The 21,369-nt window shown below is 38.0% G+C and overlaps 1 protein-coding gene across 1 annotated transcript in view; it reads left to right on the forward strand.

Moving 5' to 3' along the window:
- The first annotated feature begins 229 nt into the window (after nt 1–229).
- The window catches only part of plch2a (phospholipase C, eta 2a), a 305,581-nt gene continuing 284,441 nt past the window's right edge, over nt 230–21,369 (forward strand). The window contains exon 1 of the mRNA XM_056463103.1: nt 230–512. Coding sequence (XP_056319078.1) covers nt 341–512 — 172 coding nt within the window. The 5' untranslated portion in view covers nt 230–340. The remainder of the gene's footprint in view (nt 513–21,369) is intronic.

The following is a 21,369-nucleotide window of genomic DNA, read 5'->3' on the forward strand; positions in this document are numbered from 1 at the left end:
GTTGTGCAGTGTGTAAAGTCTTGCATTTTGTGTTAACAGGTGTGCATCCGTCCAGGTGTGTGTAATTTGCTCCGGGCCATTGATACACTGACCCCGTCCTGTCTGCAGGTCAATTACTGACTGTTCTGCTCCGTCTGACTGTTGTTCCACAAACCCTCCCAAAACCAGACGTCCCACCACAGAGTGAACATCTGCTCTACTTCTTCTTTAGGAAAACACGGATCATTTGGAGACAACAGACAGCTTTTTTTTGCAGATCGTGAGTCATACATGACTGTTCTTGGGATTGTTTATCACCTCTACATGTGAGATTCCTTCAAAATAAAGCAAACTAAGCAATATGGATACAGCATCCTTGAACACCTCGCTGTTCTCCGGCAGTCAGAGTATGAGTACGGATTCTCCCAATTTGTCCATGAGATCCATAGGCTTTACTAATGACACGGATTCGTCCCGCAGCAGCACACTCTTACACTGCAGTCATTTCTTGGCAGCCAACTACATCAGTGTGGGTGAGTCACATACGCTTTTTATACAGTATTGAAAGAAATAAACATTCAAATAGAGGTTTATACAAAAATATAAATGTTATTATAACTTTGTTTTATTTTGTCATAAAACTAAATTTAAAAAATATTTTTAGCAACATTTTTAAACAGCGGTTTATAATAATTAAGAAATCACCCTTTTTATTTATTCAGCATCTATGTTTACACTAATGTATAACAGAAAACATTTTCATTAGGCTACATGACAACTAGAGATGTGGCGAAAAAATGTCAGAGAGATCAATTCTACATCGATTTTAATTGTTTAGAATGCTTCGATGTTCTCGCTTGAATAGGGTATATGCTGAGCTAGTGTTGTTTCCATACTGATAAACTTCCGGTGACCTGTTATTGTGAGTTTTTTTTCCATTTTATACGGTTCCTTTTACAGCATCAATGTTGTAATGTAATTAAAATACAATCAGTTAAATAGACTTTGGCATTCATTTAGTTGCTCAAGCGTAAAATGAGACAGAAAGCCGTTTACTCGCACGCGCCTGTCAGAATCGGCAGGCTAGCGCATATATACTGGTGTAAAATAAATGCTCATATTATAAAGATATGGCGGGGGAAAATGTAATTTAATGCAGTGATTCTTGTACAATCTGAGACTCACTTTATATCGGATATCTCTCAGCCAGTGGAGATCTCTGATTTTTAAAGAAAAGAGACCTTAAACTGGCCGATTTTGCAATGGCATACAGTTCACCGGAAGCGCTTAACACAGGTTACTGGCAAATTAAAAGTCCTATTAGCATACTTCGGCATATACCCTATTGATTCTGAGCCTAGCATTTAACAGCAGATGGCGCTCTATCGGCTTCTTTTTAACTGTACATTCAAATGCTCAAGAAAAAGAGTGATTGTGTGCTCGGCTGAGTCATTAAAGCTGGTTTTATGTTTAAAAACCAACTTTATGTCATTTGTTTTGGGGGCGCCCCTACACATTTTTGTTGTGGTCTATTAGGGGTGGGCGGTACACCGGTGTCATAGTCATCACCGGTGTGACATTGCGCCACGATATGGATTTTCTAATACCGTCAATACCGTAATAAATCAATTATGTGCCTTGAACAGCTGTATTTACATCAATAATAGCTAATTCTAAATAATAAGGCATTAAATTTTCTTCAAACGTTCAGTTGTGGTCTGAATACCTGTCCTTATACTACAGGGCTCGAAATTGCAACCATTTTGGTCGCATGTGCGCCCGAAATTTAATCTATGCGCCCTCATAATATATTTGGGAGCATTTGATTTTCTCTATAAACTTGCTAAATCGCTCTACGCTGCCGCTGTATTGGTTCATATTAGCTGTCAATCACTCAACGCTTCCCGCTGTTAGATGACAGGGAGCTTTTGTTACTGCAGGAAATGCAAACGGCTGAAGAATGAAAAGTACACAGGTTTGCAAACCTCAATTAAAGTTATAATAATAATAATAATAATAATAATAATAATAATGGTGCAGATGACAGCGATCATGACATGAGGTAAATGTTGATCCACCAGCTGAGATCAATCGAAGGTTTTCGGAGAAGGTGCCCGAATCTTGTTGCGTTGCTTTCACTGCGTGTTCAGCGCAAATGTCCGCTAAATGTAAAATCTAATACTGTACACATCATCGCCAAAGAAACTCGTCTTTACTAAGTTTACACTGAAACTACGGCTCATAACAAAGAGCAGTATTGCGCCGGTGGTCATCGCGAGAATCCTGCTCTGTCTGCTCATAAATTGGTGCCGCTTTATTCCACAAACAGAAAAAAATGAAGATCAGCTCATAACGGGATGGAGCATTTAAAATGACACAAACCGAAACCAAAACTTAAAGAGTGATAGAAGTGAGACTTTTTTTGTCGGTTCTTCCTTGAGATGTATATTATTTTGCTATTGAAAGTAATACCATGATATTATACCGTCACCGTTCAAAAGATAAAAAATATCGTGATATTAATTTTAGGTCATATCGCCCACCCCTATGGTCTATACTATTTGCAGCCTGTTTATGTATTTGCATGTATTGTGCGAATTTGTGTGTGTAATATGTCAAATTAATGAAGGTGTTTTCACAGTGTTGAACAGTGTCTTTTTTTGCATGTATTATAACTTGTTTGAGATTTCTCGGCCATCGTAGCAGTGTGTCTTTTTCTAATTGTTTAAACAAAATGCAATAATTTAAGTCATTGATTGATTGATTGATTGATTGATTGATTGATTGATTGATTGATTGATTGATTGATTGTTTGATGCGTAATTTGTCAAATTGATGAAGATTTTTTCTCAGTGTTATTGTCTTTTTGCATGTGTTCTCTTAACTCGCAGCACATTTGAGCTTTTTCAGTCACCGTAGGCTTATCTGGATTATTTAAACAAAATGCAATCATTTAAGTCATTCTTCGTTCATTCATACGTTCGTTTGCTCTTTCGTTTGTAATTTAATTAGTTAATGAATATCTTCTGTTATACCGGAGAGTTGGTGTTTTTGTTGTTGTTGTTGTTTTGTTTTTTTGTTGTTGTTGTTTGCGCGAATGATTACTTTTAAGGCCCAAGCTTATTTTGGAGTTGCTTAGAGTATATTTGTGGTATTTGTGATTGATTTGCATTCCTGTAATATTCCAGATTTAGTGTTTTTTTTTTTGTTGTTGTTGCAGTTATGAATTTTTGCACAAATTATCAACTTCAAGACTCAAGCATATTTTTTTGTAGTTGTTTAGAGTCTATTTTTTGGTATTTGTGATTGATATGCATTTATTAATATTTGCCGCTAAAGTCAACACTATATCCAGATACTGCACATTTTCGTTGTGGTCTGTACTATTTGCAGCCTGTTTCTGTATTTGCGTGTATAGTGCGTTCGTGTGTGCGTAATATGTCAAATGAATGAAGATGCTTTCACAGTGTTAGTGTCTTTTTTGCATGTATTATAACTTGTTTGAGATTTCTCTGCCATCGTAGCAGCATGTCCGGATTTTTTAAACAAAATGCAATAATTTAAGTCATTGATTGATTGATCGATCGATTGATTGATTGATTGATTGATTGTTTGTTTGATTGATGCTTAATTTGTCAAATTGATGAAGATTTTTTCTCAGTGTTATTGTCTTTTTGCATGTGTTCTCTTAACTCGCAGCACATTTGAGCTTTTTCAGTCACCGTAGGCTTATCTGGATTATTTAAACAAAATGCAATCATTTAAGTCATTCTTCGTTCATTCATATGTTCGTTTGCTCTTTCGTTTGTAATTTAATTAGTTAATGAATATCTTCTGTTATACCGGAGAGTTGGTGTTTTTGTTGTTGTTGTTGTTGTTTTGTTTTTTTGTTGTTGTTGTTTGCGCAAATGATTACTTTTAAGGCCCAAGCTTATTTTGGAGTTGCTTAGAGTATATTTGTGGTATATGTGATTGATTTGCATTCCTGTAATATCCCAGATTTAGTGTTTTTTTTTTGTTGTTGTTGCAGTTATGAATTTTTGCACGAATTATCACCTTCAAGACTCAAGCATATTTTTTTGTTGTTGTTTAGAGTCTATTTTTTGGTATTTGTGATTGATTTGCATTCCTTAATATTTGCCGCTAAAGTCAACACTACATCCAGAGACTGCACATTTTCGTTGTGGTCTATACTATTTGCAGCCTGTTTCTGTATTTGCATGTATTGTGAATTTGTGTGTGCGTAATATGTCAAATGAATGAAGATGCTTTCACAGTGTTACTGTCCTTTTTGCATGTATTATAACTTGCTTGAGATTTCTCGGCCATCGTAGCAGCATGTCCGGATTGTTTAAACAAAATGCAATAATTTAAGTCATTGATTGATTGATTGATTGATTGATTGATTGATTGATTGATTGATTGATTCATTGATTGATTGATTCATTGATTGATTCAGTTATTTAGTTAACGAACATTCCTGTAACATTCCAGATTTAGTGTTTTTTTTGTTGTTGTTGCGGTTATGAATTTTTGCACGAATTATCACCTTCAAGACTCAAGCATATTTTTTTGTTGTTGTTTAGAGTCTATACATAGAGTGGGATATCTGTTTGATTTGTGTTCCTTAATATTTGTAGCTAAAGTAGCTAGAGAGTACACATTTTTGTTGTGGTCTATACTATTTGCTGCCTGTTTCTGTATTTGCATGTATTGTGTGAATTTGTGTGTGCGTAATTTGTCAAACTGATGAAGATTTTTTCTCAGTGTTAGTTTCTTTTTGCATGTGTTCTCTTAATTTGCAGCACATTTGAGCTTTCTCAGTCACCATAGGCTTATCTGGATTATTTAAACAAAATGCAATCATTTAAGTGATAACTTCGTTCATTCATTCATACGTTTGTTCATTCTTTCGTTTGTTCAGTTAGTTCATTAATGAGTATCTCCTTTAATATCGCAGTGATGGTGGTTTTTTTTGCGGTTGCTGTTATGAATTTTTGCACGAATGACCTCTTTCAAGAGTCTATTTTTGGTACAGTATTTGTGATTGATTTGCATGCCTAATATTTGCAGCTAAAGAGTACATCCAGTACATCCAGAGACTACACATTTTTGCTGTTGTCTGTACTATATGCAGCCTGTTTCGGTATTTGCATGTATTGTGCGAATTTGTGTGCTTGTACAGTAACTTGTCTGTATTTAAACAAAACGCAATAATTTCATTCAGTCATTCATTCATTGATTCATTCATTCGTTCATACATTCATTCGTTTGTTCATTCGTTCATTCATTCATTCGTTTGTTTGTTCTTTCATTTATTCAATCGTTTGTTTGTTCATTCAATCGTTCAGTTAGTTAGTTAATGAACATTTCCTTTAATATCACAGTCTTGGTGTTTTATTGCTGTTGCTGTTATAAATTTTTACACGAATGATTACTTTATAGACCCAAGCTTATTTGGAGTTATTTAGAGTCTGTTTGTGTTATTTGTGTTCATTAATATTTGCAGCTAAAGTCAACACTACATCTAGAGAGTACACATTTTCGTTGTGGTCTATACTATTTGCAGCCTGTTTCTGTATTTGCATGTATTGTGCGAATTTGTGTGTGCGCAATTTGTCGAATGAATGAAGATGTTTTCTCAGTGTTAGTGTCTTTTTGCATGTTTTCTTAATTTGCAGCATGTTTGAGCTTTCTTTCGTAGCAGCATGTCTGGATTGTTTAAAGGAGTGGTCCTGAGTGTATTTTTAAGGCATGGTTATGTTTATGGGGTGCAAAGCAATGCGTGTTCATGCTTCATTTATAAAAAAAATCATGTTATATTTTCATACATCTTACTTTGATTATATACAGCTAACATGAAAACGGGCTCCGAAAGCCCGCCCTCAAGAGGCTCTGATTGGTCAGCTAACATATTGTGCGCGGATTTGCGGATCGGCTCCACATCGCCAGGAAAAGTGTCGCGCCTCCACAAGCACGCACTGTGCCTCTGCTGTGTAAATACTGTTAGTCAGTGTAGCTGTTTGCCGTTTCAGTTTGAGCCTGAATCAGACATAGAGGACACAGCTGAATCTCACGCCTGCTCTCTAGATAAGTGTCTTTCACATAAATTCGGATATAAGCATGTGTAAGTAATATAAAACGTTCACATATCTTGTACGAGTTTGTTATTTGAGATGGACGCACGGAAAGGGGCAGCATAGATAGACACTGAAGCGCTGGTGAAGATTGTGGGTGTTTACAGGTGTTTGACGGATAAATATGAATTTGTAGCTAAACTGTTAGCGGTGCCTAATAGCATTTCTTGTTGTTTACATCCTTGTTTATGTCCTTGCTGCAACACACCGTTATTGCTAGACACTGTGCATGTAATAGATCAATTTTAACAAATAAAAATACTCACAGGTTGTGGCTCACAATCCACAGCTTCGTCTAGTATGATTGGAGCTGCTCCTTCTTTGAGGAGTTTTTAGTTAAATCCAGCACTGAACTGGGAGAGATTCTAGAAGCTGTCCTTTGTCAAATGCTAGCGCTATATCTTTTTTTTTATTTTATAATTCTCTGGAACACAATTAAAATTAAATTGTAAGCACTTCTGTCTTTGTGTGGTGTCCTTTGGAAGCCCAAATACAGAAACAGAAGAAGCTCTGTGGAAATAGCAGCGTTTGGACTGTATTTTAGCTTTCTCTGCTATAACATTACAGCGCCTCTGGCCACAAATGTTGTTCTCTAAGGCTTTGCTAAGCTAACTATGTAAATGCTAATGTCTCTCTAGCATTGAACTCTGAGCATATTACATTTAGAGATGTTGTTTTTGTTCACACAGCTACATTACATATCAACTAAAGTTTGAAATATGATATTGTAGTGCAGTGGTTCTCAAACTTTTAAACCAGTAACCCCCATTGTAAGATCGCCAATAACTCGCGACCCCCCACTACTTAAGCATATACAAACAATAAAAATAGCTTTTTTTTAAGCTGTTCACAATATTTTAACTATATTTACTATACATTACAGGGCTCGAAATTAACATTTTAAAATTTAAAAAATTAAAAAATTTTGTGGCATCCACCAATTATCGCACTGTTGCTACAAGTTTTATAAACAGATTTATTGCATTTGAAATCAACAATAATCAAAATTAACAAGCAAAAAAAAGTTAGTTATTTTCATAGCGGACATAGCCAATGGAAGTCTTTTATCCACTCTTCAATAAGTGTAGATGGTGGATTAACATTCACCACATGATCAGTAATCAGATGAGCCATTATTTGTAGCTTTAGGTGGATTCTAAAACTAAATCTGTCAGTGTTGTTTTCATTCTCATCTTCAGAGCTTTATATTTTCGCTGTTGTAGCTCCTGTCATCTGAAGACAGGAGGCGTTGACTGAGTGATTGACAGCGGATTTTAACCAATCATTCGTGTTTAGTTTTTAAAGCAGTGGGCCAATAAGAAGAGCGCGAAGGCAGGGCAAGCGTTGAAGGCTTTGTTTACTGCGGCAAGTTGACATGACAAGTTTTAAACTGTTCCTGAGCGCTGCGTTTTCCTAAATACTTTATGAATCAGTAATATCTTTTTAAAAATCTGAAAATATTAGCTTTCACTTGTAATACTGAAAAATATTTATTATAATCACTGTAAATTACACAATTTTTAAATCACCCTTGAAATTAGACCCCCAGTGTGAGAACCACTGTTGTAGTGGACCACCCCTTTAAACAAAATGCAATAATTTAAGTCATTCATTTGTTTGTTTGTTTGTTTGTTTGTTTGTTCGTTAGTTAGTAAATGTGCAATCTTGTAATTTGCAGAGTTGGTGTTTTTTTTTGCTGCTGCTGTTAAGATTTTTTAAATGATCTCTTTCAAGGCTCAAACATTTTTGTTGTGGTCTACACTATTTGCAGCCTATTTCTGTATTTGCATGTATTGTGCAAACTTGCGTGCGTAAATTGTCTGTAATGTTTAAAAAAATTGAATTAAATTCATTCATTCATTCATTCATTAAGTTAGTTATTTAAAATTACCTGTAATATTGCAGAGTTGGTGTTTATTTGCTCTTGCTGTTATTTTTTGCAGAAATAATCACTTTCAAGGCCCAAGCATATTGTGTAGTTATTTAGAGGCTATTTGTGCTATTTGTGATTGATGCGTTTCCCATAATATTTGCAGCTAAAGCCAACAGTACATCCAGAGACTGCGCAGTTAATCACGCAGGATCCTTTTAATCCAAACACGTTGTACTCTCATTTTTTGACGCTGCCAAAGATGTCTTCTGAATCAGCATGTCATCGCATTAATGAATCACGCATTGTTCTCAGGGCTCTGGCAATATATAATGCCTGTCTCACATTGCTGCAGTCGGTTTATTGGGTGCGTCTGCCTCTTTCATGTATGTGAGGTTATCTCTCAGATCGCTGTCTACAGCTAATCGCATAGTTCAGAGTCTAAATCAAATAAACAGCTGGTGCCGGCAATCCTCCGACATTCACTTTACTTCTTTCCCAATGAAGGACTAGTGTTTTGTGGTTTGTGTAAAGCTCAAATAGCATTAAAAAGTGATGACTGCATAATTGAACGTTAAGAAACAAGGGCTCCTCATTATCATTCAGTATTAGAATTAGTAATTCATGTATAGATAGAACACTATTAGTGGTATACATCCAATATTTTGGTTCTTATTTTATAGAAATGCCCCCCCCCCCTCCCCAACCCCCCACAGGGCCTGTTTACACTAATACATTTTAGTCTTAAAACGGCGTTTTAGAACGAAAACGATCCACGTCCACACTGACGTTTCACCTAGCATTTCTGAAAAGTTCTCAGTCCATACTACACCACTGAAAACGCACATCATGTGACCATACACAGACTCTGGCATGCGCTGAAAGCCACTATTCTCATGTCTGAGATCCAGGTAGTCAGCGGGAGCTCCGAGCACACCTGTCTGGCTGAGAGCAGTCGAACGTCAGCCAGTCCATCCCGAATCTGCTGCTGGATCGCATCTCTCCGTAGTTGTTAAACGCTATCTATAATTGATTTTGTGTAGACCTATATCTAACGACTTGGTCATTTGAATCTATTAGCTTACTTGTTGTCTATGGAGCTAAGAATATGCCAAAACAATCTGAATTTGAATTGTGTTAATTTGAATTATTGACAATTGTAATTTAATAAATCTGAATTTTTATATGCTGTTAAAAATCGTTTTGAATTTGAATTTCTTAATTCAAATTTGAATTTCTTGATTTGAATTTGATTTTCTTGATTCGAATGTGAATTTCTTAACTTGAATATTGAACACCTGCCTTGAAAAATTCAGTTGTCTTAAATTTCAGATTTTTTTATAGACTCATTTTCTTCCCATCACTGGTAATGTTTGATTGTGATTTACTGATATATAATTTACTGATATATGATTTGTTCAGCGTGAGTCTCCAGTAAATAATAATTTACAGATATATGATTTGTTCAGCGTGAGTCTCCAATATATAATTAATTGATTCAAATGATTCGTTTTAGAGTCTCCAGTAAATAATTTACTGATTCAAATGAGTCATTCAGAGTGAGTCTCTTGTAAACAGTTAACTGATTCAAATGATCCATTCAGAGTGAGTCTCCCTTAAATAAATAACACATTTAAATGATTCATTCAGAGTCTCCAGTAAATAATTCACTGATTCAAATGATGCATTATTTTGTCCTGACAACTAATCTACATATAAAACTTTTAGTTTCATAGTTTAACCAACCAAGATTTAGATTCATGTAATTACACTGAAAAAATAGTTGTTGTTAGGGAAGCAGACGGACAAGTTAGGTGAGTATATAATGAAAGATGTTTATTACAGCAGCGGAGCATACGAGGATAACAAAGAGGATGTGATTGTAGTATTGTTGAGATGGTATTCCTTCTTCGGAGCAGGATGGATGACAGACACTGAGGGAGACCGAATGCACACACCAGAGGGCTTGTGGGGAAGACAGACTGAAGACACACTCAATACGGACAGGACACCGGGAACACTGGACAGACTGGAACGAAACAGAGATCAGGTAAGTTCAAGATATGAGATCAATGTGATAGTGACTACCAGGAGGTACTCGCTAGGAGTCCGCTTCGTGGGAACGAGACCGGACACTGACTGAAGTGAGGTGTGTGCTTATATAGTGAATGGATGTGATTGGGTGCAGCTGTGCGTGGTTAATACTCAGGTGACGGTGATCGTTGCGTGATGCTGGTGGAAGAGCCTGGCCAATCCGTGACATTACCCCCCTCCCCAGGGCCCGCTCCTGAGGGCCTAGACCGTCGACGCCGTGGTGGTCTACCTCGTCCACGAGGTGCTGGGAACTCGGGGTGATTGGAGTGGAACTCCTCCATGAGTGCGGGATCTAATATATCGTATCTGGGGACCCAAGACCTCTCTTCTGGACCATATCCTTCCCAGTCTACGAGGTATTCCAGATGACCACCACGACGTCGGGACCGTAGAATGTCCTTGACCTTGTATATGGACCCTTCTTCTGAAATCAGTGGGAGCGGGGGTTCCTCTTCATGGCCAGGCTCTGTGGAGGGAATCAGAGGGTCGTGAAAGGGTTTGAGGAGTGACACGTGGAATGTGGGGTGAATTCTGTATTGTGGTGGTAGCTGTAACTTATAGGTGACTGGGTTGACCTGTTCCAGGATGGTGAAGGGACCAACAAATCTGGGACTAAGTTTTCGGGAGGGCAGTCGCAAGCGGATGTCTCTGGTGGAGAGCCAAACTTTCTGCCCCGGAGCATAGGCAGGTCCAGGAATCCTCTTCTTGTCTGACACCTCCTTGGCTCGGCGAACTGCCCTCTGGAGATGGTGATGAGCATCGTCCCAGACCCTCTCGCTCTCCCGGAACCAGTAATCCACTGCGGGGACGTCAGAAGGTTCGCCATTCCAGGGAAAGAGTGGAGGTTGGAAGCCCAGAATACACTGGAATGGCGTAAGTCCGGTGGTAGGTTGCCGCAGGGAATTCTGGGCGTATTCCGCCCAGCCCAGAAACTGGCTCCAGGAGTTCTGATGACCGTGACAGAAGGTCCTGAGGAACCGCCCCACTTCTTGAATTTTCCTCTCAGTCTGGCCGTTGGTCTGTGGGTGATAGCCAGACGAGAGGCTGACGGTCACACCTAGGAGTCTAAAAAAGGCTTTCCATAGTCTGGAGATGAATTGGGGTCCTCGGTCCGAGACTATGTCTTCAGGTAGCCCAAAACATCGAAAGACATTGTTAAATAGGTTCTCAGCGGTTTCTAGGGCTGTGGGTAGACCCTTCAGAGGAATCAGACGACAGAATTTGGAAAATCGATCTACAATGACTAATATGCAAGTATTACCTTCAGACGATGGGAGGTCTGTCATGAAGTCAACTCCTAGGTGTGACCAGGGGCGGTTTGGGATGGGCAAGGGATGGAGTTTTCCTGCAGGTAGATGACGAGGACTCTTTGACATGGCACATTCTCTACAGCCTTGGATGTATCTCCTCACATCCCTCGCCATGTTCGGCCACCAGAAGCGTTGGGATAGCAGCGAGAGGGTGTTGTTGGCCCCGGGATGCCCTGTGCCCAGAGAGGTATGACTGGAGTGAATGAGATCTACCCGTTGATTTTCAGGGATGAAGCGTCGATTGGGGGTACAGCCCGGCGGAGTTCTGGACTCTGGGGTGGCGACAACTGTTGGAGCAGACCAGGTGATGGGACAGACAGTGATCTGATCTGGGAAGATGTTGGCCGGGGTCTCACTTGTTTCCTGTTGGTCATGGATTCTGGAGAGTGCATCCGCCCGGATGTTTTTGGATCCTGGTCGATATGATATGGAGAATTGAAATCTGGAGAAGAATAAGGACCACCGGGCTTGACGAGGACAGAGTCTTTTCGCCTCTTTCAGGTATTGTAAGTTTTTATGGTCGGTAATCACCTGGAATGGGTGTTTAGCTCCCTCCAACCAGTGTCGCCACTCCTCCAGGGCAAGCTTGATGGCTAGAAGTTCACGGTTCCCGATGTCATAGTTCTTTTCCGCCGGGCTGAGCTTACGGGAGAAGTAGGCGCATGGATGGAGTAGTGAGGGATTCCCATGGAGCTGGGACAAGATGGCTCCTACTCCGGTGGTCGATGCATCCACTTCGACCACGAAAGGTAAGTCGGGATTGGGGTGAGTCAGGAGTGGAGCCTGCGTGAAGGACTTCTTGAGGCTTTGGAAGGCTGCGGCCGCTTCGGGTGGCCAGGATAGCGTTTTGGGTTGATTCTTTAGGAGGTTGGTGAGCGGAGCGGTGATAAGACTGTAGTTGTGGATAAAACGTCGATAGAAATTGGCAAACCCTAGGAATCGTTGGAGTTCTTTAATGGTTTTCGGTTCAGGCCAGGAGATGACGGAAGTGACCTTCCCCTCGTCCATGCGAACCCCTTGTCGATAAATGATGTATCCGAGGAACTGAACAGATGGTAAATGAAATGAACACTTCTCAGCCTTGAGATACAATTTGTGTTTCCTTAAGGTTTGTAGGACCTCCGCAACGTGGTGGCGAAGTTCGGGCTCACTCCGGGAGTAAATCAGGATATCATCAATGTAGACGATGACGGAGATATGGAGGAACTCCCGGAGGACTTCGTGGATGAAGTTCTGGAATAAGGAGGGGGCATTGACCAGACCATAGGGCATGACCAGGTATTCGTAGTGCCCAGTAGGGGTCACAAACGCCGTCTTCCATTCGTCCCCCTCACGTATTCGTACCAGGTTGTATGCGCTGCGGAGGTCCAACTTGGTGAATATCCGGGCAGATCGGAGTTGTTCCAGGGCCGCAGGGACGAGAGGAAGTGGGTACCTGAACTTGATGCTGCCTTGGTTCAGAACTCGGTAATCTATACATGGCCGCAGCCCTCCATCCTTCTTGGCCACGAAGAAGAAGCTTGAGGCAGCGGGTGACGTGGACTGGCGAATATACCCCTGACTCAGAGCCTCCTGAATGTACTCCTCCATGGCCTTAGTTTCTGGAAGGGACAACGGGTAGATCCTACCTCTGGGCATAGGAGCATCAGGAAGCAGGTCAATGGCGCAGTCCCATGGCCGATGTGGAGGTAGCTGGGAAGCTCTCTTGGGGCAAAATACGTCCTCGTATGAGGAGTAGATCTTCGGGATCTGAATGGATTGTTTCTCAACTGGACTTTCGACAGACGTGACGTAGACATTTATGGGTCTCTGGATCTGCAAGGGTAGGTCAGGAAAACAGCTGGAGACGCATTCTTTACCCCATCTTTTAATTTCTCCGGTGCCCCAAGAGAGGATGGGATCATGCTTCACCAGCCACGGGCGCCCTAGGATGATGTCCATTGATGCTCCCTCCAGAACCAGAAATTGAATTTCTTCTTTATGAAGTAACCCTACTCTGAGGGTTACGGGTTCACATTTACGATGGATACGTGCCTGGGAATGGATATCGGTGGTTATAGGTTGAATCTGGTAGACGTGCGTCGAGGCTTCGGTGTGGAGCTGGAGGCGGCGACAGAGGGCGTGCGAGATGAAATTTCCGGCTGACCCGGAGTCGATGAGGGCCGTGACTGAAATAGAGACAGAATGGGCAGTTAACTGAACATTGGTGGTGAGAGGGTGCATTTTTTCAACTGGAGAACTGAACACTCACCAATGAACGTACTGGACGAATGGGACAGTCCAGCCTGACATGTCCTTCGGCACCACAGTACATACACAGACCCCGGGTCAGCCTCCTCTGTCGCTCAGTAATCGTAAGTCTACCAGACTCTACAATCATAGGTTCTGGTTCTGAAGGGACGACTGGCTCTGGCGGACGAAGGAGTGCTTGTGAGATTGATGGGAGATCATGCTGGTAGACCTTCAGACGATCAGAACATCGAAGTGATTGTTGGATGAATTTTTCCAACCCCATAGTATCGTCGAGGGCTGCCAGCTGTAACCTCAGGTTGGGCTCCAATCCGAGCCGGTAAGTTGTTAGGAGAGATCGCTCATTCCATCCACTAGCAGCAGCCAGAGTACGAAATCGGAGCGCATAGTCCTGGGTGGACATGGCTCCCTGCTTAAGATGATATAATTGTTCTCCGGCTGCTACTTCTCCATCTGCACGACCAAAGACATCCTTGAAATATGTGGTAAAACTATGAATGGAATTGGTTACCGGCCCAGCTTGCTGCCAGATGGTCTCAGCCCACCGGAGAGCCGACCCAGAGAGAAGGGAGATGATGAATGCAATTTTGGACCGATCTGTGGGGTATAAATCTGGTTGCATTGTGAATATCAGGGAACATTGTAATAGAAAGCCATTGCACTCCTCCGCCCCGCCAGAGTAGGGCGCTGGTCGAGCCATGGGACTGGATGAGTGGGTGGACGGTGAAGAAGTGCTCGGTGCTGGTGGTGCTTCGGGAAGTGGAGTAGCTGGCATTAACACTCTCTTCAGGGAGTCCACCAACTCCTGAATGGGATCGGGAGTGCTCATGCTGTAGTGTTGTGTGGTCCGGTCTTCTGTTAGGGAAGCAGACGGACAAGTTAGGTGAGTATATAATGAAAGATGTTTATTACAGCAGCGGAGCATACGAGGATAACAAAGGGGATGTGATTGTAGTATTGTTGAGATGGTATTCCTTCTTCGGAGCAGGATGGATGACAGACACTGAGGGAGACCGAATGCACACACCAGAGGGCTTGTGGGGAAGACAGACTGAAGACACACTCAATACGGACAGGACACCGGGAACACTGGACAGACTGGAACGAAACAGAGATCAGGTAAGTTCAAGATATGAGATCAATGTGATAGTGACTACCAGGAGGTACTCGCTAGGAGTCCGCTTCGTGGGAACGAGACCGGACACTGACTGAAGTGAGGTGTGTGCTTATATAGTGAATGGATGTGATTGGGTGCAGCTGTGCGTGGTTAATACTCAGGTGACGGTGATCGTTGCGTGATGCTGGTGGAAGAGCCTGGCCAATCCGTGACAGTTGTAGGATTTTTTTATAGACTCATTTTCTTCCCATCACTGGTAATGTTTGATTGCTCTGCAAACTAAAGCTGCGGTCACACTTGACTTTTCTTCCCATAGACTTCCATTCATACGCACGCGAATGCGTCAGACCGGAAACGCGGGGTCATGCGTTAAGTTTCGCAGGTTGCTGCGGTGCAAAGTTCAAGCTTGGTGAACTCTGACCTGCGAAATCGCATCACTTGGCTGCGTGAGACCAATTGAGGATTAAAACACAACCTCTCTGGACAGAAATTTTAAATATTGAGCAATCGCTCGCTTTTTTAAATGTCTAATCATCTTGTTTAATCCCGCCCCTTTTCGCAGCGCCGCACGACAGAATTTCGCACACACAAAGCCCGGTGTGACCGTAGCTTAAGAGGTAATTAGTAATAAATGTGTCACACATGAGAAAATGCCTTCAGTTTCACTTAATTTTCTTACCAGAATCAAATTTCTGAGGTCAGTTTATACTCTTGGGAAGGCCTAATTTGCTGTGACAGATCTCTTTGTGATGCTAATTTCTGTATTATTGACATGCTAGGAAGTTAAATACTACTGTGAAGAGTTCACTTGGAATTATTTACACTTTAATCTTTATTAAAAGAGCTGTTTTTTTGCATAATTAGATTGACATAACACTTCTAGAGACATTGCTTTAAGGTTGGATTGAGATCAGGCCCATTTTATTCAATTTTGGAAATATACTGTTTCTTTAAAGTAATTTTTTTCAGTTCCATGAATGTAGATTGCCTTGCGGCTGTTGTGTGAGCATTAGGAATTTTTCTTAAAAACATCTTACAGTTACTCTTAGCTCATTGGCTTGAAGGAATTCGCAGTTGTTTTCATCAGGAACAAGAATTCATTTTAGAATCAGTTTACATGAACAGAATATTTAATATGCTTTTTAAAAAACCTTCAAGTGTATTTGGGTGATTTGAATTTGAATTGCATTTACATTTTGATCTCCAGTTAACGACTCAGATTCAAATGATCCATTCACAGTGAGTCTCCAGCAAATATAATTCACTGATTCAAATGATCAGTTCAGAGTGAGTATCCAGTAAATAATTCACTGATTCAAATGATCCGTTCACAGTGAGTCTCCAGTAAACAATTCACTGATTCAAATGATTTGTTCAGAGTGAGTCTCCAGTAAATATTAACAGATTCAAATGATCTATTCAAAGTGAATCTCCAGTAAATAATTTACTGATTCAAATTAATCATTCAGAGTGAGTCTCTAGTAAATAGTTAACTAATTCAAATGATTTGTTCAGAGTGAGTCCCCAGTAAATAATTCACTCATTCAAATGATTTGTTCAGAGTGAGTCTGCAGTAAATAATTCACTCATTCAAATGATTTGTTCAGAGTGAGTCTCTAGTAAATAGTTAACTGATTCAAATGATTTGTTCAGAGTAAATTTCCAGTAAATAATTACAGATTCAAATGATCTGTTCAAAGTGAGTGTCCAGTAATAAATTTACTGATTCAATTGAGTCGTTCAGAGTGAGTCTCTAGTAAATAGTTAACTGATTCAAATGATTTGTTCAGAGTGATTCTACAGTAAATAATTTACTGATTCAAATGATTCATTCAGAGTGAGTCTCCAGTAAATAATTCACTCATTCAAATGATTTGTTCAGAGTTAGTGTCTAGTAAATAATTCAGTCATTCAAATGATCTGTTCAGAGCGAGTCTCCAATATATAATTTATTGATTCAAATTATTTGTTCAGAGTCTTAAGTGAATAACTTACTGATTCAAATGAGTCATTCAGAGTGAGTCTCTAGTAAATAGTTAACTGATTCAAATGATCCATTCAGAGTGAGTCTCTATTAAATAATTAACTGATTCAAATGATCAATTTAGAGTAAGTCCCCAGTTAACGACTCACTGATTCAATCGATCTGTTCAGAGTGAGTCTTCTGTAAATCATTCACTAATTCAAAACATTTGTTTAGAGTCAGTCTCCAGTAAATTATTCACTGATTCAAATGATCTGTTCAGAGTCAATCTCTAGTAAATAATAATTTACGGATATATGATTTGTTCAGCGTGAGTCTCCAGTCAATAATAATTTACAGATATATGATTTGTTCAGCGTGAGTCTCCAGTAAATAATAATTTACAGATATATGATTTGTTCAGCTATATATATTGTTCAGATATATGAGTCTCCAATGTATAATTAATTGATTCAAATGATTCGTTTTAGAGTCTCCAGTAAATAATTTACTGATTCAAATGGGTCATTCAGAGTGAGTCTCTTGTAAACAGTTAACTGATTCAAATGATCCATTCAGAGTGAGTCTCTCTTAAATAAATAACACATTTAAATGATTCATTCAGAGTCTCCAGTAAATAATTCACTGATTCAAATGATGTATTATTTTGTCCCGACAACTAATCTACATATAAAACTCTTAGTTTCATAGTTTAACCAACCAAGATTTAGATTCATGTAATTACAATGAAAAAATAGTTGTAGGATTTACTCTGAAACAATTTTCACTCAGACACCTCCAGGAAGTTTCAGAAATAATTACAAAACAGTTGTAAAAATTTGAAAAATACTCTTAATAGTACTGCAGATAAAACCTCCCTCACAAAATTCAAGCCATAATTTGTTGAACTCCGCAGTGGTGACTTGCCGCCACATGTTCATAATAATGTAAGTAAAAATGTTTCTTATTATCTTATTATCTAAGCTGCTTATTATGATTATGAAAGCACCTTAAATGCATCTTATCTTGAATTAATCTAGACTGCGATGGAGTTTTTGGTTCACTTCCAAACATTATGTCAAACTTTCCACTTTGGATTCCCCCCGGCAGCTTGTCTCGACAGGCCACCAGCAGAGGCCCGTTGATACAATTACAAACCAAACAAAACCATAGGCCACATTTATCATCATCACCAACACCTGACAGTACATCTCGCTGATACACACTCCCCGCAGCCTATCTGCCTCTCACACAGTCATTACTCACCAGGCTTCAGGACACTTCCTGTTAGGACAGACTTTTGTCATATTTTCTGATTCTGATGCATATTGTACGTCAAACAACCTTACACGCAACATTAAAGGAACACTCCTTTTTTTGGAAACATTTTACATTTTCCCTAGAGTTAAACAGTTGGGTTTTACAATTTGTTGATTCGTACAGCCAGTCTCCGGACTTTTAGCTTAGCTTAGCATAAATCATTGAATCGGATTAGACCATTAGCATCTCGCTCCAAAAATGAAAAAAAAAAAAAGAATTTTGTTGTTACATTGTGTGTAAGGCTTTTTTCCTTTCCTTTTTTTTTTAACAAGTTGGATAAAACAGTGTGCATGTGTGTTTATTTATTTATTCATTCATTAATTTTCCTTTGGCTTAGTCCCTTATTTATCAGAGGTCGCCAGAGCAGAATGAACAGCCAATTATTCCAGCATATGTTTTATAAAGGGTATGGCTTCCAGCCACAACCCAGTACTGGGAAATTAATTAATTAATTAATTAATTAATTAATTTATTTATTAATTTATTTATAATTTTATTATTATTATTATTATTTTATTATTATTTTATTATTATTATTATTATTTTAATTTTTTTGGATAAAACAGTATGTTTGGATAAAACAGTATGTTTATTTATTTATTTATTCATTACTAATATTACAAGTTAGATAAAACAGTGTATTTATTTATTTATTCATTCATTTTATTTATTTATTATTATTATTATTATTTACAAATTGTACAAGTTGTATAAAACAGTTTATTTATTTATTTATTTAATATTTTATTAGATTTTTTGCAAATGTTACAAGTCAGATAACAGTTTTTTTATTTATTTATTTATTTATTTATTTAACATTTTATTAGATTTTTTGCATGTTACAAGTTAGATAACAGTTTATTTTTATTTATTTATTTATTTTCTACAAATTGTAAAGTTGGATAAAACACTGTATTTATTTATTAATTATTTATTTAAATATTTATTTATTACTAATTTTACAAGTTGGATTTAGTGGTTTTTTTCATTTAATTAATTTATTGTTTTATTTTATTTTATCACTTACAAACTGCACAAGTTGGCTAAAACACTGTATTTATGTATTTTTTTTTTTTTTTTTACAAATGTTACAAGTTGGATAAAACAGTATATTTATTCATTTAATTATTATTTTATTTTATTTTATTTTTTACAAATTGTTTAAGCTGGATAAAACAGTGTATTTTTATATTTATTTATTTTATTATTTTTATTTTATTTTATTATTTTTTTTTACTAATGTTACAAGTTAGATAAAACAGTTTATTTATTTTTTTAATATTATTTTATTATTATGATATGTTATTTCATTTAATTTTTTTTACAAATTGTACAAGTTGTATAAAACAGTGTATTTATTTATTTATTACTAATTTTACAAAATGGATAAAACTGTGTATTTATTTATTTATTATTAATCTTACAAAATGGATAAAACATTGTATTTATTAATTAATTAATTAATTAACTTTTTTATTTATTACTAATTTTACAAGTTGGATACAACAGTTTTTTTCATTTATTTATTATTTTATTTTATTTTATTCTACAAACTACTAGTTGGATAAAACAGTGTATTTATTTATTTATGTATTTATTTATTTTATTTCATGTTGTTTTTTTTTTTTTTTTTTTTTTACAAATTATTCAAGTTGGATAAAACAGTGTATTTATTTATTTATTTTATTAGATTATTATTATTATTATTTTTTTTTTTACAAGTTGGATAAAACTGTTTATTTATTTATTGTTATTTTATTTATTTATTTTTTTTTTACAAATGTTACAAAGTTTTGATGTCTTCCCCTATTAACCAACAGAGGGCAGAATTAGTCTTTTCCTTAGTTCTTATGTTAATAGTAATGTTCAGAATAGCCTACTCTCCTATCTCTAATACTGCAGTACTCTAACTACGTAAACTATGTGCTATGTAAATTATTTTTTGAAGATGAAGTAAAGATTTCCATTTTAGTGTGCAATACAAAATTAAATAAGTAAATGTTTCAGTGTCCTAAAATGACCTTTATCACAGGCAATCCCCACCTAACAGTACTGGAGGCTCGTTGTGTAACTGCTATTTACAGTAGTTTGCCATAAATTTCTATAAAAAATTCCCATAGTTTCTGTGTTTGTCAAGATCAGCAACAAAATATATCAATAGAATATATATATATATATATATATATATATATATATATATATATATATATATATATATATATTTGTCGATCCCAGCTGTAAGAGCAACAAATAATAACTTGATCTCTAGTTGATCAATTGGAAAAGAAGGTAGATTTTTCTGTTGAATCATCTGTTGAACTGCATCCCAATCATCACGAATACTGCAGAAGACCTACTGGAACCCGCATGGACCCAGGATTCTCATAGAAATCAGTCAAGTTTGGTGAAGAAAAAGTCATGGTTTGGGGTTACATTGGCACAAGCCAACAGTTTGATGACGCTGTCTTAGCCTTACATCATATTTTTTTTTATCATGCACGGTAAAACCGTATACCAAGGTAAAATAGGGAGGAGGTTTGACAGTATCAAAATTTGGATACCGCCCAAGCCATTGACACGATGCTTAATTAGTACTAATGGGCCCAAAGTGTGCCAAGAAAATATCCCCCACACCATTACACCACCACCAGCCTGAATCATTGATAGAAAGCAGGAAAGATCCATGCTTTCATGTTGTTGATGGCAAATTCTGACCCTACCATCCGAAAGTCACAGCAGAAATCGAGACTCAGACACATTTTTCCAGTCTTCTACTGTCCAATTTGGGTGAGCCTGTGAATTGTAGCTTTAGTTTCCTGTTCTAAGCTGACAGGAGTGGCACCCGTTGTGGTCTTCTGCTGCTGTAGCCCATCCGCTTCAAGGTTGGATGTGTTGTGTGTTCAGAGATGCTCTTCTGCAGACCTCGGTTGTAACAAGTGGTTATTTGAGTTACTGTTGCCTTTTTATCAGCTTGGACCAGTCATCTCTGTAAACCCTAGAGGTGGTTATGCATGAAAACCCCAGTAGATCAGCAGTTTCTGAAATACTCAGACCAGCCCATCCGGCACCAACAACCATGCCACGTTCAAAGTCACCTAAAAATTACATTTCTTCTCCATTCTGATGCTCGGTTTGAACTGCAGCAGATTGTCTTGACCGTGTCCACATGCCTAATTGCATTGAGTTGCTGCAATGTGATTGGCTGATGAGAGATTTGTGAAAACAAGCAGTTGGACAGTGTGTCATATTGCAAGCCCTGACTCCTTGTTTTTTGTGAGAGGAATGGTTATGTTTCTGAAATAAGTATAATTTGATGATGTCCCCTATTT

The sequence above is a fragment of the Danio aesculapii genome, chromosome 8 (assembly GCF_903798145.1).
Source record: "Danio aesculapii chromosome 8, fDanAes4.1, whole genome shotgun sequence".
In the NCBI taxonomy this organism is placed as follows: Eukaryota; Metazoa; Chordata; class Actinopteri; order Cypriniformes; family Danionidae; genus Danio; species Danio aesculapii.